This window comes from Thamnophis elegans, chromosome 4, assembly GCF_009769535.1.
Source record: "Thamnophis elegans isolate rThaEle1 chromosome 4, rThaEle1.pri, whole genome shotgun sequence".
Taxonomy (NCBI): Eukaryota; Metazoa; Chordata; class Lepidosauria; order Squamata; family Colubridae; genus Thamnophis; species Thamnophis elegans.
The window spans coordinates 24,302,314-24,329,022 of record NC_045544.1 but is presented as its reverse complement, the minus strand read 5'-3'; the positions used below and the strand labels follow the sequence as shown (position 1 = coordinate 24,329,022).

At 40.3% G+C, this 26,709-nt stretch overlaps 1 protein-coding gene across 1 annotated transcript; it reads left to right on the top strand.

The window, feature by feature from the left end:
• Positions 1–394: 394 nt before the first annotated feature.
• Positions 395–26,656, top strand: LOC116507114 (probable G-protein coupled receptor 63). The gene is made up of 3 exons (XM_032215054.1): positions 395–1,345; positions 22,279–22,440; positions 24,300–26,656. The coding sequence occupies exon 3, from the start codon at positions 24,440–24,442 to the stop codon at positions 25,694–25,696; it is 1,257 nt and encodes a 418-aa protein (XP_032070945.1). The 5' UTR covers positions 395–1,345; positions 22,279–22,440; positions 24,300–24,439; the 3' UTR covers positions 25,697–26,656.
• Positions 26,657–26,709: the final 53 nt, after the last annotated feature.

The window sequence follows — 26,709 nt, the reverse complement described above, 5'->3', positions numbered from 1 at the left end:
AAGAACACACCTCGAATAGCTATCAATCTTTTATTTCAACACAATTCTGTATCTCTGTCCGACTGCAGCTTTTTAATACTTCAGTAAGACAGACAGAAAGGGTCAGCCTAAAACCAGATCTAGTGATAAAGTGCAATCATCCCTCCTCGTTTCTACTCCTATTTGATCCGAAGAGCTGCTTCTTGGGGGAACGGCGCACTTAGACCACCACAGGCCTTTTTCCGAATTCCAAAAGTCTCCCCAGTGCTTCAAATAAGTATAAATCCCCCTCTCCCTACCTATTCACGTGGGAAAAATAAGGGTCAGAGTCTTCACACGTTACACCTGTTACACCGGTGTGTGGTGTTTTCTTGCGGCTTCTCAGCCCCCCCCCCACCCCTCCCGATCACGCACACAAAGCTTGACTGGGGTGGCGGTATGATCCCTCTCCTCCACTCCGCCTTTTTTTCCCCGCTCTCCCAATTTTCCCATCCGTTTGCGGGCTAAAGTCACTCGCCCCCAAAGAGGAGCAAGGTTGCTCTCTCCGCTCGGATAGACGCCGGGCCAAGCCAACTGCAATTTTTTCTCTTTCCAGAGGGCTGAAGGCGGCGGCGGCGGCGACAGCTGCAACGCCCCCGCTTCCCATTCTGTTGCGCACGCACGAGCCCGGGTTGCTCTCACCCACATTCCTCGCCACCGGGTTCGGAGCCGAAGGAGGGAGGGAAAGAGGAGAGGAAGCGGGGAGTGCCGGGAGCGAAGCCTGGACCTCCACTAGCGGGAACCCCATACCCAACCACCCGCCCCCTGCCTTCCCAAAGACCCTTCCTTCCGTAGCTGTTGCCGGCGCCACTACCCCGCGGCCCTCCGGAAGATGCACCCTGGGAGAGCGCTCGCCTTTGCTGGCGCGCACGTTTGGGGGCCGGAGCCCGGAGTCTCCACCTCTTTCGGCCTCGGACTCCGCCCCGAAAGCTGGGGACGGCGAGTTGGGCTCGCGAAACGACGAGGTTGAAGAGGGCAGGAGGAGGAGGAGGCTGTGGCGGGCAGACGGGCTCCTTCGCCTTCCCCTGCCGCGCGGCGATTGTTTCCATCCTTCTCCGAAGCGGGGAGGCTGCACTGAGGAAAGGGTGGCAAAGGCGGGCTTGTGCTGCAGCCGGGGAGACCCTCCAGCTTGCAGGCAATGGTCCACCCTCGCTGCCTTGCTCGTCCCCTCTTTCCCCCCCTGGCTTGGAAGCTTTTGTTCTCTCCAGTTCGGGGCACAAGAGACCTACCTGCCGCCGCCGCCGCTCCTGCCACCCGACGCCAGGAAAGTTCGAGGAGAAAACTGCCTCGGGTCCGACCTCCTTTGGGCTGCGGCGCCTTCAATTTGGTGAGGTTTAAACCTCGGGCGGGGCCGGGCTGAAGGGGAAAAAAAGAGAAGGCACGGTGGGTCTAGGCAGAAGCGGCGGGACGAGCAGGCGAGCCAAGAGGAGTTTTGGGAGGAAGGGGGATCTCCCGCAAAAGCTGGCTCTGGGCAGTGGATCGGAGTGGGGATTGTGGGGGAGACGGACTTCTCTGCGAGCACTTCGGTCTACTTTTCTCCGGAGTTGAGGTTCAGATCTCTCCTGCTGGCTTTTGGGGAGGGGACGACGACAGTGTAGATGAGTTACTCCCGAAGACTGTAAGGAGACCCACGCGCGCACACCCAGACTCAAAGAAAGTTGAGAATTTAAAGCCCTCGGGTGATTTCGGAAAAGGTAACGAGCGAAGGAGGACTGGATCAGGTATGGAATGCGAGGTAGGCGATCGTGCGATTGCGGTGCCTAGGCTGAGTTGCTTTAAAAGCGGGCAGCGCCGTTGTAGCGATCCGGATTCTTAAATTCCCAACCTGATTTCTAAATGGCGAGGTTTGGGTGAGGCTCGAAGTTCCTGGCGTCCTTCGGTCTGCCAAGGGCTACGTACCCGTGGATAAACCTCCGTGAAGTTTAAACGGTGTGATTTGATGTGTCCCAAGTTTGCGGCTGGCTTCCACAACTAAGCCATGGCTATTGGGGAACCTACCCTGCCTCTAATTAATTAGGCTGTATTAAACTCCAGTGATCGTTTGGTTATCATAGGTAATGAATAAAGTGCGCGCGCGCGCGCACGGGTGCACCTGTGATTTTTCTAAAGTGTTACAAGTTAAAAGGCATTTAAATAGAACGTCCCTATGTCTTGTAAAAACGTGTTTATTATTTCTGTGCAGATGAACTGAAAATTGAGGAATGAAATGGTATTAATGTGTTCTGGTAAAAAAATTCTACAACTAGTTTTTTTTAAAAAAAGCTTTCAAATTTCAAGGAGTTTTGCTGGCTATACAGAATTTTCCCATCTCTGAAAAAATAGCAGGCTTGATCACATTTTAAAAGTTCTAAAATTTATATCTTAATTTCTTTCAAGAATCCTATGTTCCAGAAGTCTTGGTAAAAGTATAGGGATGCAACCAGAGCCAACAATTGTTTTATTAACCCCTTCCTCCTTGTTGGCATATTCCTTACTAATATGAATTATAACTACACAATCTGAATAACAAAACACTATTTTCCTAATGGTGTTCATACAGAAAAAGAGAAATCATCCAGAATCTTGGGTTCATATATAGCAGCCTTTCTTATCTTGATGTTCTCAAGATGTGTGATTATTATTTACACCAGTGTGTCTCAACCTCAGTCACTTGTAGATGTGCAAACTTCAATTCCAGAATTCCCCAACCAGCATTCCTGACTGGGGAATTCTGGGAGTTGAAGTTCGCACATCTTCAAGTGGCTGAGGTTGAGAAATACTGACTTACACCATCCCTTATAGTATCTTAAGGATGCAGGGAATAAGACGCTGAGCTTGTCAATCAGAAAGGTCGGCGGTTCGTATCCCTAGCGCCATGTAACAGAGTGAGCTCCCATTACTTGTCCCAGCTTCTGCCAACCTTCAGTTGAAAGCATGTAAAAATGCAAGTAGAAAAATACAGACCACCTTTAGTGGGAAGGTAATAGCGTTCTGTGCGCCTTCGGTGTTTAATCATGCCGCCACATGACCACGGAGACATCTTCGGGCAGCGCTGGCTCTTCGGCTTTGAAATGGAGATGAGCACTGCCCCCTAGAGTCGGGAACCACTAGAACATATGTGTGACCTTTTCCTTTTTATACTTGAAGAGTGTCAGATTGGCAAAAGTCTAGAGTAGAAAGAGCTGCCTGTTGTCTTGCCAGCAAGAAAGAATAAAGTAATAACCCAAATTCAAATTTTCACCATCTCTTGATTATTCCTCATCACAATTTTCTTGTCTTCTCTTTTTTCTGAACTAGTTCAGCTGAATCATGCAGGACTGGACGTTCATAGTGTTAGCCAGTGTCTATATATACTTGTTTGGAAGTCAGATCAATGGGACATTTATGAAGGAGATAGTTTAAGAATACATCTCTAGATTGCTAGGCGAATATATAAATATCTGTGTATCCCACACCTGTTTCTGGGATATAACATTTTTTGCTAGCTTTATCAGAATATATTTAAAGTTTAAAGAATACCAGCTTGGATATGTTTATTTAGGATGGCAGAGGATTGTCAAATTTGCTCCTCTAAAGAAGTGAGTGAGATACTAGATGCAATCATTTAGTTTTCTTGCTAGCAATGGTTTTCTTCTTTTTTAAGTTTTTTACAGTCTGGTCTGCAGCCTTGAGATTTCCTTTTCCTCAGAGAAATACTAGGCAATCCAACCTGCCTAGCTTTTCTTAGATAACAGATGGCAAAACCTAGTTCAACTCACCTGTGACAAATTAGATCCTAAATATGAGCTTTTTAAAAGCATATACACTTGTTTAAATAAATAGTAGATTTTGTTCATGGTGGAATCACACATTAGTTAAAAGTAACTAACTAATGGATTAAGTTGATGGAGGAATAAGGCACAGGAATGACTTTTCGAAGGATTAGGGAATATAAGATAGTTCAGACAATTTATCTTAGGTTACCATCCTTTTAAAAATAATCCATCATGAAACAAATAGCAAGAAATATGGATCTTATTAGAAACATTGGGTATTAGAGAGAATAGCTGTTTTAAAAGGAGCTGGAATTTTTTCAAATGGAAATAAAAAGTGAAATATTTATATATATATATATTGTAATACTATATATTTAGAAAAGGATTTATTTAGAAGAGTATTATTTTGATCAGTTTTCATCTTATGCCCTTCAGAAAGAGCACCTGTTTGGGTAAGGCTGCCGAATATTTTACATCTTCCGAAGGGACTTCATATTGTTTATATTTTATTGCTGTGATTTTCTTGTTGGGATAAGTTATATCTGTTCCACACAAGTTTGTTCTAACCTGATTCATTGAATAAGCCAGAGTATATTGGTTAATACAACATTATAAAAAATCATGGCTTACAAACCACAGTGGTTGGCCCATTTGTTACATTATGTTGGAGAAAACATATCATGGCTTAATACTTTATTTGAGCCCAGGCTATAGCATTTAAATCTGCTTCACTTTTTTCTTCCTTGGAAGGAGGACAAAATCTGCTGAAATATGAACTGTATCTCAAATTTATTTATCTTTAAAAATATCTACCTTCCAAGAAATTATGTTTACACTTTAGCACAAGTAATGAATGAGATCAAACAATGCCAGATGCATGCTTCTGTATACTCTGGGCAAATTAGATTGTTTCCTTCTTTGTAAATAAAAGAAATAAAAATTTCTTGCCATGAGGAAGGATTAATTAATTAATTAATTAATTAATTAATTAATTAATTAATTAGACTTATATACCGCTTCATAGGGCTTTCAGCCCTCTCTAAGCGGTTTACAATTTTTTTTAGCAAATTGAGTCAGCAACTTGCCCCCACAGTCCGGGTCCTCATTTCACCCACCTCGGAGGGATGGAAGGCTGAGTCGACCTTGAGCCAGTGAGACTTGAACCGCTGAGCTGCAGATCACAGTCAGCTAAAGTGGCCTGCAATACTGCACCCTAACCACTGCGCCACCTCGGCTCATCAGGCAGAATCATGCACTTATCAGGCACTGCTGAATTTTATTCATCACTTGACCTTTCTAATATGCAAAGGATAATATCAAATGTATTCTGAATGCTGTTAATAATATAAATAAGAAAAGTACAATTATTTTTCTGGACACAGAGAAAGTCTTTTGTGAAGGAAAGTAGATCTGGCCTTGGGAATTGGGAAGGAAGGAATGAATCATGATGGGATTAGTTTGAGAAGAGATTATTTAAACCAGGCCTGTCAAATTGGTGGCCCATGGGCTAGCTAGATGCACCACCCGAAGGCCACATCCATCCTGGCTCCACAAAAGCAAAGTTGTGATACATCATAATACGTCATGTGACGCAATCGAGTTTGACACCGGTGCTTTAGACCTAAGAGCATGACAGAGAAACCCCAAATAACTTCCCATGCTTTGATTGTTGGGGACAGGATGGAGTAGAGAGAAATTGTGACAGGCTTTCAAGATTCTGAAATTCTACCCTACAACAGTAAACAGTATTGGAATTCCTGATGTGATTGTTTCTTGCCCTTGTCTATCTCAAAGGCTGAAACTTTGAAATGTTGGATGACCTTTTATATTCACAATTCTGAGGAAGATGAACTGAAATTAGAATTTCTTACCTGAGTATTTATAAAGAATAAGAATCTAAAACAATGGTCAATTGACTTTTTTCAAAAATGCATTTGAACAAAGGAGATATCTCCTTCCTTATTTATCTTGGCATTTATAGCCTTTCACAAGAAAGTTATGACAAGAAAATAAAGTGTCAGGAATCATACCAGCAAATCAAAAATAGAAACGAATGATTTAAATAACTCTTATTCATCCAAAGGTTTCTTTAGAATCAATAATTGACCGCACACAGCAATGTGAATATGGCTTCCTCGATGATTTTGCTCTTCAGGTCAGAAAAGGTGATCACATGACCTTGGGACACTGCAACTGTCATAAATATGAATCCGTTGCCAAGCATCTGAATTTTGATAACGTGACTATGGGTATACCTCAATGGACATAAGTGTGAAAAATAGTCATAAGTCACTTTTTTTAATGCCATTGTAACTTTGAATGGTCACTAAACAAACTGTTGTAAGTTGAGGGCTACCTGTATCTGTGAATTTATGCAAACCAATAAAGAGCAATTCAGAAAAATTATTCATAGACTTGGAAAAATACCATGGAAGGTATTTTAAAATGGTGAAAATTCCTGGTTAGGAAAAAAAAAGCAACAGTAAAATGAATGTATTAGTAGATTCAATGTTCTGTTTCAAATGATCCTGATAAGAATTGAAGGCATGGTATTAAATAAGTGACAGAGACAAATAACTACCGTACTTTTCGGAGTATAAGACACACTTTTTCCCCCCTAAAAGAGGATGGAAATTGTTGGTGTGTCTTACACACTGAATACAGCCATTTTTGGCCTCCAGAAACCCTGTCCTGTGCATCCAGTTTTTGCAAAAAACAGACTTGGTTTTTGCAAAAATGGGGCGTGCAGAATGTTTGGGAGGCCTGCAAAGTGCTCCTAGGGGTTGAGTAGGGCAAAAATATGGGGGGGTTGGGAGGTGAAAAACGGGTCTGATTTTTGCAAAAATGGGAGCATCTTTGCCCTCCACATCCCTCAGGAGCACTCTGCAGGCCTCCCAAACACACTGCCTGCATCATTTTTCCGAAAATGGGCACCTTCCCCCCCCCCAGGAATGCCATTTTTGAACTTAAGAACTAACCTTAATATTTTATAAGACTTAAAAGAATAGTGTAGACAGAATTAAATTTGAACTGTACTATCAGCCTATAACAAGGATTGAATTAAATCACATTACAGAGGGTTATTTTTGGTGAGACAGCAGTATTCCCAGACAGTTTACATAAATATATTTGTCTTGATAGAACAACCAAATAGAAATAATTCAACCATAAGTAGAAATTAAAAGTATGGAAAAACACAGAAAAATCAACTCAAAATGAGCACAACTTGCCTTGGTATTATATAGCTATTTTCATGAAAGTGAATTCCATTCCTTTCAAAAATATTAAGATAATTCATATGGGCTACTGGACCTAATTCTTAATAAAATGAAGATGAAACATTTGAGATTCTTACTTCAGAATTATAAGAATTACCTTATGTTTTTAGCATCTTAAAATAAATAGTATAATAACCTGTATAAATAAAAATGTAATGGTTGTTTGTTCAAAATTGCTAATCTCCTAAAGTTCTTCACTGATTGCTTTGAAATTTTGACACAACGTTGCATTCGAATATGTGAATTTTTATATACGTATAATTACATAGATGTCACACTTATGACAGGTAAAAACATGATTTTCTGTAAAAACATGCTTTTTGAAAACCAGCGCCATCTGGTGGATGTAAAAGCAACACACAGCTCCGACGCTTTGGAACGATCTCCCCGTGGAGATTCGTACCCTCAGCACCGTCCAGGCCTTCCGCACAGCCCTCAAGATCTGGCTATCCCGTCAGGCCTGGGGATAAGACCTGTACTTTGCCCCACCCGAATGCTGAATGAATGTTGTGTTTTATTGGTTTATTTTTTTATTATTCACATTTTTTTCTTTCTTGTGTTTTGTCCTACACTCCCTTCCCATTAATTGTAAGCCGCCCTGAGTCCCCTCAGGGAAAAGGGCGGCCTATAAATTTAAATAAAATGAAATGAAAATGAAAACACGCTATACTAAATATTTCATGATTCCATTTCAATGTTTCCAGCACCATCTGGTGGACGTAAAAGCAACACACACTATACTAAATATTTCATGATTCTATTTCAATGTTTCCGATTGCATTGCTATATTGAATTTTTCTAGATCTTGATTTTTTTTCATTTTGATTTAATTATTTCGTGTGACATTGCGTTGTGTCGTTTACCATAGCGTTCATTTAGTGAGTATAGTATATTCGGAACAGTTCGACCTCTCTCCAGCTTCATCCCGGCGGTCCCTTTGTATGTGTGGCTGGGCTGCAGCCGCACCTTTTCCCCTTTCCACCCTCCAGAGGAGGCAGAGGTGGAGCGTCTCCTCAGCCCGGCCGGCCGCGCACGCTCTCCACCTCCCCTCACGGCGAGCCAGCTACGGCTTCACCAAGGTGGCTCCAACAGGGCGGCGGCAGTGGTGTTAGCCTGAGGTGCAGTGGGCCTGGGGTGGCCCCTGGGTGCCCTGTGAGGCGGCACATCAAGGACTTCTTCTCCTCCGAGATCCTGGACGTCTCACTCTCCCGGGCCACTGACTTGGGGGAGCCCAAGCGCAGCTCCTCCAAGGAGATGCTCAACAACTTCCACGAGGCCAACAACCCCGGCTCCCCCAACCAGCCTCGCCCAGCCCAGCAGCCCTGAGTCCTGACCAACAGCCGCCGCCCCACTATGCCTGGATTGGGCCACAACAACGTGTGGCCAGGAACAGCTAGTCCAAAATAAATTATAAATGTAGAATGGAATAGTTAGATACCTGACTGGATTTGAAAAACATATAACACAAAATTCAGAACATGTATCTTATTTATAAATTGTTATTGAAACACTTCTCAGAAATTAAATATGTATGATTAAATAGATGCAGAATTTAAACAGGACAATAATACACAACAGTGGGAGACAACTGTTAAATCCACCAGGATTGTTATATCTAGAGAAAACTGATATGTTTAATGTGAATGTATTTTCTAAGTAATGATTGTCAAAATTCTAAAAAGTCTTAGAAATCCAATAATTAGGTCTGATCATTCATATCTGATGGTAGTGTTCTAAAGAAAATTCTGGAAGATGATTTATTATAGAATGAAACAAAAGGTAAAGGTTGATTTCTCTTTCCTGTCAGCTAAGTTTTTGCTAAGCGTTAGTAAACCTTCCTTCCTACAAATATATATTGAATAAGCTCTGCATATGATAATAGCTGTCAGGACATTTTATCCTTTTTATTGGAAATCACACATCATTTTCTCTCAGAAGAGTTACAAATTATACTGTGGGAGTATATATCAATGTCAAAAAACTTGGTTTCTAATTGAATCATTATGTAAGAATGGAATTTTTAGATTTGATAGAACATTTTCTTAATAGTTCATTTTTATATTGGTCCTCGAGTTAATTATTGAGTATTGACTTTATTTTAACAATAGTTTTAACATTTTACATTAATGCTACAAACTCTTAATATATGGTATTGTCCCCTTGAAATTTTATTTTATATTGCTTGTAAATATATTTTTCTGTGTCTTTTTGATAGTGTTTTTAAACACCCACTAAAATAAATAACAAAATGAATAAAAAATTGAGTAATAAAAGAAAAAACACAGCCTCCAAGAGGCTTGTTCTTCATTGCTCAGAGATTACCAGCATTTTTTGGCTTTTCTTTTTTAAAAAAAAATAGATTTCTGTAGCATATGTTAAAATGTAACCTGCTTTTGGGTTCAGATTGAAAGTTTTGATATGCATGTTCTTTCCTTTTTTTTAATTTGCTTTCTGAGAGGTAGAGTGCAAAGTATAGTATGTGTATTAAATCTCAAGATTAGATGCATTTGGAAATTTTGAGGTGTGATTTGGAGACACAAAATAAGTACTACAGATAATATTCACAGCCACAATATGTCCAGGTTTTGACCATCCCTAGATCAGAAAATCTTGTAAATTCCCTAATCCATCCTTGATTGTAACCACTGCACCAATACATCTGAAGGACATCAAATCAGAAAAGCCTGATATAGTATAATACTGTCAGTCATTCTGTGATAGTAGGCCTTCTTTTTTAAAAGAGATATTTAACCCAGTGATGGTTAACCTTTTTAGTGCCGAGTACCCAAAGCACATGCACAAATCCTCAAAATGCAATGCATGCCCCCCACGCAGGTGCCCTGCCCCACATATACACTTGCGTCTCCTGGGCGTGCACCCTGCCCTCCCATCGCATCCTGTTTTGGCTTCTAGGTTGGTGCAGGAGGCTTTCCAGATCCAAAATGGGACATTTCGCCCCATTTTGGGCCTGGAAAGCCTCCTGCACCAATCTGGAAAGCAAAACACGATGGGTGGATACTTCCGGCCTTTGTTGGTGCAGCTGGGCATGACTCCACCCAAAACACTGGCCTGCCACTCTTCTTCGCTGTTGCAACTGGCTTGCAGCCTCAGCCTCTTTGCCGGTACAAGCGGCTTGCAGCTGCAGCCTCTTTGCCGGCATGAATGGCCTGTCCCTGCAGCTTCTTTGCTGATGTGCCCCATATTGGGCCTGGAAAAATGGCCACCACCAGAGAGAAGAGAGCACCTGCAAAGAGGCTGTGGCAGCAGGCCGTTTGTGCCGGCAAAGAGGCTGTGGCATCAGGTCTTTCGTGCCGGCAAAGAGGCGGCAGTGGCAAGCCAGTGTCTCGGGGTGAAGTTGTGGCCAGCTGCACCAACAAAGGTGAACCCCCAAAATGCAATGCGAGCACCCTCTGTGCATGCGCTTCACTGCCATGCATACACCCTGTCCCCCGTTCATGTGCCCGTGCATCTCCTGCATGCGCCCTGCCCTCATGCATGTATGGCAGACACCCGAAGATCAGCTGGTTGGCGTGAGGCATGCGTGCAAGCCAGTGGAGGTGGGCTGTGGTGATGCCTGGTGTGCCCGCAGGGAGGGCTCTGTGTGCCACCTGTGGGACGCATGCCATAGGTTCACCATCACAGTCTTTATAGCAACTTTTTTAAACTGCAGAAGAGTTGAAGTTATTTTCAGTCTGTAAAGCAGCTTGCTTTTAAAATTTCATAGAATGCAAAAACACCTCAAACCATTACATTACAATTTGTATGTTATAAGTGAATGCAGCCTAAACTTGAAGGTTTAAAGTTTTGTTTCCTAATGTTTTGTTCCTAATCAAAGCAATTATGGCATAAATAAAATTCTCACATGCTTTCACTGTTTGTTTGTTCGTTTGTTTGTTTCCCTGTCTTATTTAACATTGCAGTATTTGGGGGACATGCAATGATTATACAGCATCTTTTTATTCCATTCTAAAAGGAAACATTTACAGAAGGAGCCTTTTCATAGAGTAAAATCTTTGGATACTATTCAAAATATTTAATTTGCTTACATTATTATTTGTTGTAACATGTAACTTTAAGATCAGTCAAACTATATAAATGATTGAGAGAAGGATACTCAGTCAAGGCTGCAAGTGCATTAATTGCAGTTAAGCGCTTGAAATCTCATTTCCAATGAAAATATTTTTATATTGGCATCTTTTGTTTGCAGAACCAAAAGTACATAAGAATAGAAATTGCCTTTTTCAGAGCATATATTCCTTGTGCAATATCATTAACATAATGGAGGAGAAAGAAAAAAATTGTAAAGACAAGAGTCTAGCACACTGTACAGTAAAAAGTAAAAATAGTTTCACAAAATGAAGTATTTCCTTGTATAGCACTTTAAAAAGTCAGACTGTATGATCCTCTCTCTAACTTTCTGACTTCCATTCAAAGATAATATAGATGTTTCTATTAATATTAATTAATATCAATTAATATTCAATGTTAGAGGGTACAATAGCTGAGAAGGCTGTTTTGATGTGTGATTATTTGGTATTTAACATGTACAATATTATGGATGCCTTACTCTTAAGTTCCATTCATATGAATGTTATATATTTCAAAAGGACAACTTATCAAACAAAATTCAACCCTAAATTCAGAAAGTAGATTTCTGATGGGAAAATATGAAGAGCAAGTGATTTAAGTGCAAGTTATGGACACTATAAAATAATATAATAGCTTTGGCGCATAGCTGTTGTACCAAAAAAAATGAAAAGATGAAAATACTTGATTGCTTCTTCTCCCTGACTGTGATTTTAAGCGCTGAAATTTCTGCTGGTAAAAAGTTTAAAATCTTAGTTGGTTGGGGCAAATTTAAGTAAAAAGTATAAGTGAACTAGGGAAAGGAAACGTTAAAAATTAGATGATAAGACCCCCAAAAGCTGTTATTGAAATTGATTCAGGATCTGGATTTAAGGTTGGCTAGACAATATTTTGGTATGCAATAAATAGCATCTGCTTTGAACATGCAGAACAGATTTACAGACAACATAAAGAAGGAATGTGACAAAGAAGCTGAAGCAAATAAATGGGCAATAAAAATAGGATGAAGTTCATAGAAGAACTCTATAAACCAGGAACCAGAGAACTGTAAAATAGAAACTATTGTAAAGAGCAGCTCAGTGAGTGCTTTTGAAACAGAGGTTTTTCTTTTAAAAAGCTATGAAGAGGTAGTTGTTGAAAGACTATTCTAGCTATAATAATTTATGTGGAGCTGACTTTGAAAATGATCTTTTTTATGCTTAGAAAGCTGTCACATCATAGTCTGCTAATGCAGGTTTGCGGATTCAGAATGAGTTTTGCTCTGTAAAGTCATATTCCTCTAAGCTTTTATTTCATAAAGAGCAAGGAATTCACTTTTGTTGATTACAGTATGTAGCTTATAGTGTTATGTGTTTGGCAGGGATAGATGTGCAACATTTCAAATCATCCTAAAGCATTAGTCAGACTGGCTATGAACTCTCAGATTTTGGAGAACTAATCTCCCTATTTATTTTATTAGCACAATTAATTATTTTAGTATATATTATTTTTAGTTGACTTCTAATATAGATAGGAAGGTGGTAGTAAAATTTAAAAGCCCGCAGCCAGATGGATTAAAGTGTTGTTAAGGAAACAGAAGAATGTCCACAGAATATGCTGTTTGGAGCTGGTAATTTAAATCCATGTAGACAGATAAATCAAAATTGGAAAATAGCTGAATTTGTAAGCATTTTTAAAATTTTTATAAAAATTTATAAAAATAATTATGCTAAATTCAGAATTATAACATGAAAGAGATATGAAGGAATGCCAAAATCCACTATTACAATCCTGATAAATGATACCTAATCCAAATGTTATGCTTTCTTCTTCGGATTCAACATACTTGGTGCCTTCAAATGTTCAAGTAAACCTGTTCCAGTTTACCAATGTCCTTTCTAGTATGCAGTGCTGAAATATGGATACAATATTCTTGGTCTTATCTTACCAATGCAGAATAGAGAATGACCTCTATTGATCTTAATAGTGCACTTCTATTGATACAACCTAGAATTGCATTTACTTTTTTTTCTTGCAACTTCTTATTACAAGCACATATTTAGTTTGTAATCCTTTAAGACATCCAGATTCCTTTGTACATATACCAGTATGGTGTCAATTCCCCCCCCCCCCAGCACTGATTTTCTTAGAACTTCACATTTGCTGCTATTAAAATTAATCTTCCTTATTTCTGTTAATTATACCAGCTTGTCAAGATCTTTTGATGCCAAAATAAGCACTTGGCCTTATTTTCGGGGAGGTCTTATTATTTTGAGATGCAGGAGGTGGTGAGCATGGTGACCTCATGGCTGCTGCTGTGTTGCAATATTTTGAACGAGGGCTTATTTTAGTGCATGCACTTGAAAGACCGATTAGGCTTACTATCTGGGGAGGTCTTATTTTCCCGGAAACAGGGTATTATCAAAATCTAATGTCAGAATTCTTACACACTCCTCATGTTTAGTATGGAAATAATTCTTATTTTTTGTAAGAGACTTAGGACTTAATAGATTTGCCAGTTTGGCAACTTGGCATAACTAAAGTTTTAGAAAAAAAAACAAAAACTACCAACAATATAATAAAATAGATTTACTTTTTTTTAAATTTAGGCAAGATCTCTAGATAAAAAGTCAGCAATAGTAATTATAATGTTTATCGTTTTTACACAAGGAAGTTCAGCAATTGATTCTAATCTTCTTGCTACAGTTGAGGTATAAAGGGTAATACAGTACCACATGAACATTTTGCAATCATTGTTTTAAAATAAATGTTTCTCTAGAAGTTTTCTCCTTTTTGCATTTTTACAATTTTTCCGTTTCATTTGTTTTTGGAAACAAACAAAGAACAGTCTGGTAATAATAAGAAAACAAAGTAATAACAAGAAAAAGTAATTTTTTTCTATTTTTTTCTCCTTTAAAACTATCGCCTCTATTTTTAGCATTCCTTATAAATGGCGATAAATTAGAAAAAAAGTTTCTAGTTTTATATGTTTCTAGTTTCTTTTCTCTTAATGACTCATGGATTAACAATGAGAATTAAACAGGGTCAATATTATATCCTGTGTTTATTACTGTCTTTTTGTGATTTGATCCTCTACAGATAGACTAATTAAGTGAATACCTCTGAATTTAAAATTCTACAATAGTTTTTGAAACGTTTTTTAAAAAGGTTAAGGAGGGCCTTTTAGTCTGGCCAAATAGTCTGGCCTTTTCATTAGATTTCATAGCATAGTGGTTAGAATGCAATGTTGCTGGCTAATTCGGCCCAAGCCTGGACTTCGATCCTGATGGGCTCAAGATTGACTCAGTCTTCCATCTTTCCAAGGTCGGTAAAATGAGGACCCATATTATTGGGGGGCAATTGCTGACATTGATAACCTCTCAGAGAGTGCTGTAAAGCAGTGGCCCCCAGCATTTTGGGCACCAGGGACTGGTTCCATGGAGAGAGGTTTTTCCATGGATCAGGAGGCATGTGGTTTCATATGTTGCCTGCATCTCGTGGATGGGCCTTTGCTTGTTTGTGTGGTTTTTGATAATGGCTGGAACAGTACAAAAAACTAATTCAGTTCCTACTATGAGCTGTTAGATTATTACAAAACACCAAAAATTTAAAATATATCATGCAATTGATCTGTGGCGTTTGCAACTGGACTACTGCAACGTGCTCTACATGGGGCAGCCCTTGAAGAGCATTCGGCGACTCCAGCTTGTCCAGAATGCAGCCGCGCGAGCGATCGTGGGTGCACCTCGGTTCACCCACGTAACACCTATCCTCCGCGAGCTGCACTGGCTGCCTATTGGTCTCTGGATACGCTTCAAGGCGCTAGTCGTCACTTATAAAGCCCTTCATGGTATTGGACCTGGGTACTTGAGAGACCGCCTGCTGCCAATTACCTCCTCTAGACCGATTAGATCCCACAGATTAGGCCTCCTCCGAATTCCATCCGCCGGCCAGTGTCGACTGGCGACTACTCGGAGGAGAGCCTTCTCTGTGGCTGCTCCGACCCTCTGGAACGAACTCCCCATGGAGATTCAAACCCTCACCACCCTCCAGACCTTCCGCAAAGCCCTCAAAACCTGGCTATTCCAACAGGCCTGGGGCTAAAAAGCTTCTACCCCCTTCTCGAATGGTATGACTGTTGTGTGTTTTAAATTATGTATTGTTGCGCGTTGTTTTAATTTTTGTCTGTATCCCCCTCCCTTAGTTGAGTTGTGAGCCGCCCTGAGTCCCCTTCGGGGGAAAAGGGCAGCATATAAATAAAATAAACATCAACATCAACAACATTTAAAAATGTGGGATAAAGCATTCGCTTAATAATACAACAATAAAGAATTTCAAAAACCTTACAATTAATTCCCTCCCCCCACATATTTTGAACAGAGTTTATGAATGTATCTTTTAAAATTTTTAAGAGAGTCCTTTTCAATTGATTAGGCTCTTGTTTTTCTATGTAGAAGTATTGAACATAGTTATGGATTTATTAGAAATATATGAAACCTTTGAGATTCATTTAAAATTCAAGTGTTGAAAATTCTGAAGTCAGTGAAGTTTAATTGGCTGGTTTTAAATGCAATTTTATCATATTTTCTCTGAAATAGAACCAGTAAAACTCAAGAGCTTGCTGAACAAATCGTTTATCCTACTACTCATGCCAGGATGTAGTTTCAGTTGCTGCTCATCCCTCTATGGAGGGAAAGCTGCAACAGGATTAAAATTTGCAAAGCCAAAACGATGATTGAATATCTGAATCACCCTTGAATCCCTGCAAAACACAATGGTATAAAGTGCATGATTAAACTAATAAGATTGATTCAATCTAATATCTTTTGAATCAAATCATTCCTTCAACCAAATCATTCCTTCAAAGGTTTCCACTCATATTTTGTATTCGTTTGTGTGTGTGTGTGTATGTATGTATGTATGTGTGTGTGTGTGTATATGTGTATATATATATATGTGTGTGTGTATATATGTATGTGTATGTATGTATGTATGTATGTATGTATGTATATGTGTATGTATGTATGTATGTATGTATGTAATATTTGTGCTGATAAATAAATAAAGGGAGACTAGTATAGATCTATTTCAAGCTATTTAGCTCTCATCAGCTAGCCATACCCTTACTGGGATTCGAACCTGTGCTATATTACATCTTAGGCAGACGTCTTAGCCATTAAGCTACAGGTCTCCTCCTTATCAGCTGAAGCCAGGGAGGAAGGTATATATTTAGTGTCACAATTGGTATGCCCCAATTATGGGAGGAAGCTAACTGCTTCCATTATCTGTCAATTGGCTCATCACAAGAGTCCATCACGACAGAAACCCAATATTTTTACTGTTGCCTTTGTTATATTTGTGTTATATTTGTGCTGATAAATAAATAAAGGGAGACTAGTATAGATCTATTTCAAGCTATTTAGCTCTCATCAGCTAGCCATACCCTTACTGGGATTCGAACCTGTGCTATATTACATCTTAGGCAGACGTCTTAGCCATTAAGCCACAGGTCTCCTCCTTATCAGCTGAAGCCAGGGAGGAAGGTATATATTTAGTGTCACAACCCCTGGTATGCCCCAATTATGGGAGGAAGCTAACTGCTTCCATTATCTGTCAATTGGCTCATCACAAGAGTCCATCATGACAGAAACCCAATATTTTTACTGTTGCCTTTGTTATATTTGTGCTGATAAATAAATAAAGGGAGACTAGTATAGATCTATTTCAAGCTATTTAGCTCTCATCAGCTAGCCATACCCTTACTGGGATTCGAACCTATACATACATACATACATACATACATACACACACACACACACACACACACACACACACACACATACATACATACATTGTAAACCAGGTATATTGTAAATAGAAAAGATAAGAGAAAAATAATGTCTTCTTCATCAACCTTTCTATTCCTTTGCTGTTACATATTAGTATGACAATTTTGCTGGCATATTTTTGCTTTTAGCCAGCAAGATCCATAGCACATTATGGTACATACAAATATTCATGTTAGCAAAGGAGACCATATTTTTGCTGAAATGAGTCTTCAGTGCTTAAGGGTATGTTTATACATTGTTAGTTTCAGGTAAAAAAAAACATACATAACAAACAATCCTCCCAAAAGCAGTTGTTCTGGTGACCCATCTTGCTTATTGGTCATACGGAATTGCTGCGGCTAAGTATCTCTGTGAATAATGCAGCCATTTAATACAGATGGAGACAGTTGTGTGGGTTTTTTCCTGGAATTGATTAATACTCTGCCCTCCTCTCTCTTGACAATCAGGAGAGTGTTTCAACTTACCTCACTGGTATAGTCATATGTTGTCACACATATTGCTATATATGAACTCCATGAAGCAACTTAATGTGTTTGTCCATCTAATTACAGATGCTGTTCTTCAGATTTCTAGATATTTTCCTCCTGATAATATTTAATTAATTCCTATGCCATCTTGTTTAGTTGAACTGACAGACCACTTCTTTAAAATGGATCTTTATCTTAAATTATTCTCTAATGAAGAATAATCTTAGCAGTGCATTCTATGTCTCTGTTTACTTCATGTACTTTTGACTGAGTTATCCTAGATCATTGACAATGAACCTTTCAGTCTTGGTGTGTCAAAAATGGGGAGAGTACCTAACTTAACTCTGTTGGCATGTCATACATCCCTGAACAAAGAAAAATAATTCTCTATTTACCCCTATTCTCTTGTCAGTGCTGAGGCTGAACCTGAAGTAGAAGAAGCCCACGCCTCGACTCCAATTCTGGCATTATCACTGCTTGACAAAAAGGCCATAAGCCTTGGCAAACAGTGCAATTGCCCTCTGGTTCATTGTGTCCCTTCAAACCATGTTCTCTGAAAGAGGCCTACCTAAGGCTTCACCAGGTTTATAAGGCACCAAGAGGCCTTATTTCTTGAAGCAGTTTCTGAGAATGCCCTTCTGCGATTCCTACAGCCTCCAAAAACTGCTTAAAGCCATGCCCTATTCTCCACATGATTTTCAAAGGCTTTGGAGGCTACACAAGAGCATACCCCATTCTTGCAATGCCTCCACAAATAGCATAAGAAAGGCATGCTTTTGATGATAATTGTCAGTTGTTGGCACTTTTGGTGTGTCCACTTGGATATGCATATGTTCGTCATCAGTGTCCTAGCTTATATGTTAGAATTAAAGCATATGAACCTGGGATTCAAACATTTTTTACTACTGTTCTGTGGGCGTGGCTTTGTGGGCATGGCAGGGGAAGGATACTTCAAAATCCATATTCCCTCCCCAACACACTAACCTGCTTTCCAACTCCGGTCTCCTGTTCAGGGCAACAAAAGAAGATCAGCTGGGAGGCAGCGGGGCGGGGCCAGCCTATTTTCCAGTTCTCTGAACTACTCAAAATTTCCGCTACCGGTTCTCCAGAACCTGTCAGAACTAGCTGCATACCACCTCTGATATGAACATATGGACTTTATTTATTTTTGTACTTGCAATTCTTTACCTGAAATCTTTGTTACTCTGACAGTAGTCCCCTATGAGCAATTGCTGTTACTATGTACTTTACTCACTGCTTGCTGAATTATTTCATCCTATTCCTTTTGTGGGCTTCTTGCTAGAAATTTCTATGCTGATTTATTCCACCATGAATGAAATGAAAATGTAATGAAAATAGTGGTAATATGTTTTTTTTTCACCACTGGTTTTGGAACTTGGTCTAAAGCAAACCTTGGCTGAAATGCATCTAAAACAATTTCTTTCATCTCAGTCAAATTTCATAATTTTTCTTTGCTGGGGTCATACATGGTGTTAATTATTAACTTTAGCTCATGTTCCAATAGCATTAATATTCAAATAAAGTGAGCTGTAAAACAGAGAACTGAGAAAAATGTATATGAGGAGAAACAAGACGTACAGCAGATTGATTTTAACTGCATTGGATTTTACTAAAACTGAATTTTCAACTGTAAAAGAATGTGGCATGAAAATATTATTTTTATAATGAAATGGATAGCCTTTGATCGGAGTGATCAATAATAGTTCTATATATTTCTATATGTACTTGAACATAATAGTTCCATAAGAAAGTGAAAGATAAAATTATTCAGATTGTGAATGAAATAATATTGACTCTCAAGATAATTATTTAGTATTTGATTATTTATATATATATAGAGAGAGTGCTCTTCTGCTACCATTTATATTCCATTATATTTGTAAATGTAAGTATACTTATTTGTAAGAAGAACAAGTATTGCTAATCTTAATAAACATGTGTAATGAGTATCTTTTCCCCAAACATATTCAGAATAATTTATATAGTTTTTATTTGACAGTTCTGTGTACTTTCTGTGTGGCTTACTGTGGTATAAGATACATATATATACATACATACATACATACATACATACATACGTGTGTGTGTGTGTATGTGTGTGTGTGTGTGTGTATATATATGTATGCATGCATGTATGTATGTATGTTATGTTTGTGCTGATAAATAAATAAAGGGAGACTAGTATAGATCTATTTCAAGCTATTTAGCTCTCATCAGCTAGCCATACCCTTGCTGGGAATCGAACCTGTGCTCTATTGCCTCTTAGGCAGATGTGTTAACCATTGAGCTACAGAGCTCGACTCCTTATCAGCCAGGCCAGGGTGAAAGGTGGTTAACACATCTGCCTAAGAGGCAATAGAGCACAGGTTCGATTCCCAGCAAGGGTATGGCTAGCTGATGAGAGCTAAATAGCTTGAAATAGATCTATACTAGTCTCCCTTTATTTATTTATCAGCACAAACATAACAAATGTAACAAAAAGGCAACAGTAAAAAATATTGGGTTTCTGTCTGGATGGTCTCTTGTGACGAGCCGAAGGACAGAGAATGGAAGTGTGACCTTCCTCCCATATTTGGGCATACCAGGGGTTGTGACTTTAAATATATAGGAGATGTCTTGGCGACGTTTCGACGAAGTCTCATTCGTCATCTTCAGGCTGCTTCAGACTACTTCAGGTTTGGTGTTTCCAGGAGTAGTCTAGTCTCTACTCCTGGAAACACCAAACCTGAAGTAGTCTGAAGCAGCCTGAAGATGACGAATGAGACTTCGTCGAAACGTCGCCAAGACATCTCCAATTCTACGCGGGAGAAAACCCGAACAACTAGAGTTTTAGAGTTTTTAGAGTTTTATTAGAATTTGTAGGCCGCCCTTTTCCCTGAGGGGACTCAGGGCGGCTCACATAAAACCGGGAAAGGGGAATACAGACATCAAGATAGAAACATATAATAAAATGGTAGGCAACATACATTCATCATTCGGGAGGGGCAACTATCCTTATCCCCAGGCCTGACGGGCGAGCCAGTTCTTCAAGGCTATGCGGAAGGCCTGGACGGTGGAGAGGGTACGAATCTCTACGGGGAGCTCGTTCCAAAGGGTCGGGGCTACTGCTGAGAAGGCCCTCCTCCTTGTGGTTGCCAGCCGACACTGGCTGGCCGATGGGATACGGAGGGGGCCTAGTCTATGGGATCTTATTGGTCGCAGGGATGTAATTGGCAGAAGGCGGTCTCTCAAGTATCCAGATCCACTGCCATGTAGGGCTTTATGGGTGATTAATAGCACCTTGAAGCGCATCCGGAGATCGACAGGCAGCCAGCGCAGCTCGCGGAGGATAGGTGTTATGCGGGTGAATCGAGGTGCACCCGCAATCACTCGCGCGGCTGCGTTCTGCACTAGCTGAAGTCGCCGGATGCTCTTCAAGGGCAGCCCCATGTAGAGCACATTGCAGTATTCCAGCCTAGAGATCACAAGGGCCCGAGTGACTGTTGTGAGAGCCTCCCGATTCAGGTAGGGTCGCAACTGGCGCACCAGGCGAACCTGGGCGAATGCCCCCCTGGTCACAGCCGTTAGGTGGTGGTCAAATGACAGCTGTGGATCCAGGAGGACTCCCAAGTTGCGAACCCTCTCTGAGGGGTGTAAAATTTGACCCCCCAGCCTGAGTGGTGGAATATTAGTCAAATCTTTGGGAGGAAAACACAACAGCCACTCGGTCTTTTCTGGGTTGAGCACAAGCTTGTTAACCCTCATCCAGTCCATAACGGCCTCAAGGCCCCGGCCCATCACATCTACCGCTTCATTGAGTTGGCACGGGGCGGACAGATACAATTGAGTATCGTCCGCATATTGATGGTATCTAATCCCGTGCCTGCGGATGATCTCTCCCAGCGGTTTCATGTAGATGTTGAATAGTAGGGGGGATAAGACCGAACCCTGAGGCACCCCATAATTTAGGGGCCTAGGGGACGATCTCTGCCCCCCCACTAACACCGACTGCGACCTGTCCGAGAGGTAGGAGGAGAACCACCGTAACACGGTGCCTCCCACTCGTATGTAGAGACCTACATACATACATACATACATACATACGTACATACATACGTACGTACATACATACATACATACATACATACATACATACATACATACATACATATATATATATATATATATATATATATATATATATATAATGTATACATGTCTAATTTTATTTTGGTATTTATATTAGGTAGAATGGGACGTGGTGGCTCAGTGACTAAGACACTAAGGTTGTCGATCAGAAAGAGTTCGGTGATTCAAATCCCTAGCACCGCATAATGGACTTTGCTCCCATTACTTGTCCAGCTTTTGCCAACCTAGCAGTTCGAAAGCATGTAAAAATGCAAGTAGAAAAATAGGAATCACCTTTGGTGGTAAGGTAACCGCATTCCATGCGCCTTCAGTGTTTAGTCATGCCAGTCACATGACCATGGAGACATCTTTGGACATTGCTGGCTCTTCGGCTTTGAAACGGAGAGGAGCACCACCCCCTAGAGTCGAGAACAACTAGCACATATGTCAGAAGGGAACCTTTATCTTTACCTATATTAGGTAGCCTTAAGAATGCTACCAAAATTTGGTTGTTGATTTCCTTTCTGGATGGATATTGAATAGTTTTTAACATGTGGGTCCACTTCTAAAAAGCAGGGAATAGTAGACAAATGAAGCTAAAAAGAGGACCAATGCTGACAAACATCTCACAACTTGATTATCTGAAATAATGTATAATATATTATATAAAAATTCTCTCATAATCTCGATCCTCAACAACTGCTTTATTTCTCCAATATTCTCACTCTACCCTCCCAAGCTTCCTGCACTCCAAGAGATTCTTCCTCTTTCGTCCAGGTGAATTTCAATCCAGCTCCTATATCCAGCACCATCTGTAACCTGCCCTGCTGATTTCTTTGTATGCATTTGGAAAGTCAGCTGTGTCATGTGGTTTCCTGCACTGATGCTCTAAGAATTATGGGTACTGTATCATATAATTCCTTATTCTCTAAGACTGTATTCACATATTGTGTGTATGATCCATATGCTTGTTCTCATGAAAGCAGAACTACTTTCTTCCATTGCAACCTCTAGTTCAGGGGTGTCACACTCAAGGTCCGCATGCCGAATCTGGTCCATGGGGTGCTTAGATCTGGTCCGCTGGCCCACCCTGGAAACATTGAAGGACTGGCCCACAGTGCCTCTGCCAGCAAAAATGGAGCTGAAGAGCGCCGTGCGCGTCATCCCTGAGCTCCACTTTCACTGGCAGAGGGTTGATGGAAGCCATCACAGCCAAAAATGAAGTCCGGGAGGGCTGCATGGGGCCTCCCCGAATTCCGATTTTGCTGGCAGAGGGTTGCAGGAGGCGAAAAACGGAGCCTTGATAAATGACTTTGACCTGGCCACACCCATCCTGGCCATGCCCCCCCTCCCAGCCCCTTGAGATGAACACAACCCTGATGTGGCTCTCAATGAAATCGAATTTGACACCCCTTCTCTATAAACGAGCCAATGAAGTTTAGATGTGATCTTCTCTATTTTTTGAATAATGAGTGATGATGCTTTTTTCTGAAATGCGTCTATTCAAATATAACAAACACAGTTGTGTCTGTAACGTAAGCTCTATTGCCCTAAGACAGACGGGGAAGCAGGCAGACAGACTTGCAATTGTCCTCTTAGACATGTGCATGAAAAAGAGGTTTGACTCTAACAGTACAACTAGAAGCCGCATAGAGTAAGATGGGCAGCTATCAATATGTTTTAAATCAATAAACTGATTTTGTGAATTTTGTGAATTCAGATTAAGGCAGGTTAAGATACACAAAATATCATGTGTTATGAGAGCTACATGAATACAATGGACTGGGAATGGTCAGAAATAAAGAAAATAAATTAATAGGAATAAGTTTGAGTTCACAGTATGCACAGTATTCCTTTTAGACATATCCTCATCACATGAGCCTGTCTCCTTCTGGATCACAGCCTAAATTCATCTCCCCCCAAACAATAACAACATATATTTACATACATATCCATTGACAGAAATGCAACACACAAACATGCATATGCTTTCACATAAATGCCCTTCTCTACATCACCACCTTCCTCAGCCCTTTGAATGCCCCACCCAGATTTGGCCATAGTTGCTTCCCACAGGCTGACAGAAACTGATAGGAAAAGGGTTTCTTTTTAATTAAAAGTTTAGTGGTAAGGCCATGATTGACGGTCATTAGTTTCTCATGCCTAGAGACATTTAGCGAAAAGTATGGTGGCAAGCTGCTGTAATCCAGTTTTTCTTTAAAATTATATACAGGTACTCCTCACCTTATCACAGTTTATTTGGTGACTGTTCAAAGTTACAACAGCGCTGGAGAAAGAGACTTATGACTGTTTTTCACACAGTTGCAGCATCCCTATGGTCATGTGATCAAAATCCAGATGTTTGGCAAATGACTCAGATTTGTGACATTTGCTGTGTCCTTGGATCATGTGATTCCCTTTGGGGACCTTCTGACAAGCAAAGTCAATGGGGGGAAGCCAGATTTACGTAACTTCCTTGTTACTTACTTAACAACCACATGGATTCCTTTAACAACTGTGGCAAGAAAGGTAGCAAAATGGGTAAAAACCTCACTTAACAAATGTCTCACTTAGCAAGAAAAATTTTGGGCTCCATTATGGCCATAGGTTAAGGCGTACCTGTACATCCAATTTAAATATTTGATAGTGCTGGATAATGCAGGAAATGTTGAGGAGCACAGTTTTTGTCCACAGAAGTATTGGTACATTCAGTAGTATGATATTTTGTTTTAACATTTTGGTTCCTATTTGATTTTTCAGACCAAAGCACTGCCATGAAGGGTACCCGTCAACCTTCCTTCTTCTGGTTATGTCACTATAATTTTGCCAAGGGCCCTGCATCATGACACCGTCATATTTATTAAAATGCCTTGAAGTCGCTTTCTCCCTCTGCTGAAGTGATGGTTTTTCCTGCAACGCTGACACCAGCTCATCCTGTGTCATTAAACACAACTTTTATTGTCTATGAACATGCCCATGCCAATATTACCACTCCGTTGATCTTGGTCCATAAGGGCACAGCTCAGCTACTGAAATACCATTTGGGTGCCATGGTTACTACTGAGATAGCTCCTTTGACAATCAATAGTACACCTGCCCTCCTGTTACAAGGCTTCACAAGCTTGAGTCTACCACTCCAGATTGTTCTTTCTGCTGCCATGATATTTATTTTCCTTATTTCTTTTGTGGGTAATCTGGTCGTCTGCCTTATGGTTTACCAGAAGACTGCGATGCGATCTGCCATTAACATTCTTCTAGCTAGTTTGGCTTTTGCAGACATGCTGCTCGCTGTGCTGAACATGCCTTTTGCTCTGATAACCATCATCACTACCCAGTGGATTTTCGGGGATGTCTTCTGCAGAGTCTCTGCCATGTTCTTCTGGCTGTTTGTCATCGAAGGAGTTGCCATACTACTCATCATCAGCATTGACAGGTTCCTCATAATAGTTCAAAGGCAGGACAAGCTGAACCCTTACCGTGCAAAAGTCCTCATCGCTGCTTCGTGGCTCGTGGCCTTTGTTGTGGCTTTTCCACTCTCTGTGGGGAACCCCAGCCTACAGATACCTTCCAAAGCACCCCAGTGTGTATTTGGCTACACAACAAACCCGGGTTACCGCGCCTATGTAATAGTGGTGGTTTTGGTCTCCTTTTTCATTCCATTCACTGTAATGTTATATTCTTTTATGGGCATTCTCAATACCGTACGGCACAATGCGGTTCGTATCCACAGCCACCCAGATGGCATATGCCTCAGTCAAGCTAGTAAACTTGGTCTCATGAGCCTCCAGAGACCTTTTCAAATGAATATTGATATGAGCTTTAAAACTCGTGCCTTCACCACCATATTGATTTTGTTCATTGTCTTCATCATTTGCTGGGCCCCCTTCACCACCTACAGCCTTATTGCCACATTTAACAGCCACTTTTATCACAAGCACAACTTTTTTGAGATAAGCACCTGGCTCCTTTGGCTTTGCTACCTCAAGTCTGCTCTGAACCCACTCATCTACTACTGGAGAATCAAGAAATTTCACGATGCGTGTTTAGACTTGGTGCCCAAGTACTTCAAGTTTTTGCCACAGCTACCTGGTCAAGCTAGAAGACGTATCCGACCTAGTGCTGTTTATGTGTGTGGGGAGCACCGGTCAGTAGTGTAAGCCTCGTAGCAAATGGACATTTGCTCTTTTTCTGATACATGCCTGTTTTAGTGGGATTTTTTCTTTAGCTGTCAGATTTATAATTTTTAGAATTCACATTCAGCTTTAAGGAGGAGATATTTGTTGAGCTTTCCTACCAGGATATACCTATATTATGTTGTTGACCACCTACTAAAGTAGGTGTATACATGGGGGAGGAATTGTGCATACAGGGCAAAGCTTTCTACTTCAATGGCTTTTGCTGCTGAAAGAGACCAGTCGAAAGGCCATTTTTCTCTTCCACAGACAGCTGCAAAACTTAAGCTTCAAAGAATCCCTGTACCGTTTGCACAGTTATTCCTTCCATGTATATGCAGCTCTTTATGGATTGTATGCTACTGCCTCCCCGGTTCTGCGGTAGGAATGAAAACTCATTTTGGATGTATGTCAGGTGATCTTAAGCACTGCTAACCATTTCATTTCATTATAGATGTTGTTAATGCTGCTATTTTATGGTACATTTAGATGAATACTTAATAGGATTTTTTTATTTTTCAAACGATGTTGCTGCATAGATGAGCCAAAATGTTTGGATTTAATTAATTATTTGCAAGAGTTGCAGTGACATTAAGTGGGGAGAAACACACACATTCATGCACTTTAAACAGAACTGAGTGGAGGGGAGTGAGTGGGGGTGAAGAAAGGTTCAGTGATCTTTTACGTTTTTGTTTCTTTCTGCAAGGTTTTTAATTCTTCCACCCATTTTGCAGTGTTTTGAAATGATGCTATAACATACTTTGTTCTCAGAACTATTTTATAGTCCTTTTGAGTTTACTTGAATGTCAGAAGTATGTAGTGTAAATTCATTTAGATGAAGACACTTAAGTAACACTTATTACAATCCAGAGGAATTAAAGTGCTTTAAATCCTTCTAAAGTCAGAAGGAATTAAACTGAATTCCAGTTACTTAAAAACACATGAGATTTGTCTTTCATTATTATTTCAATGGGATGTATATAGTGATTCATATTCAA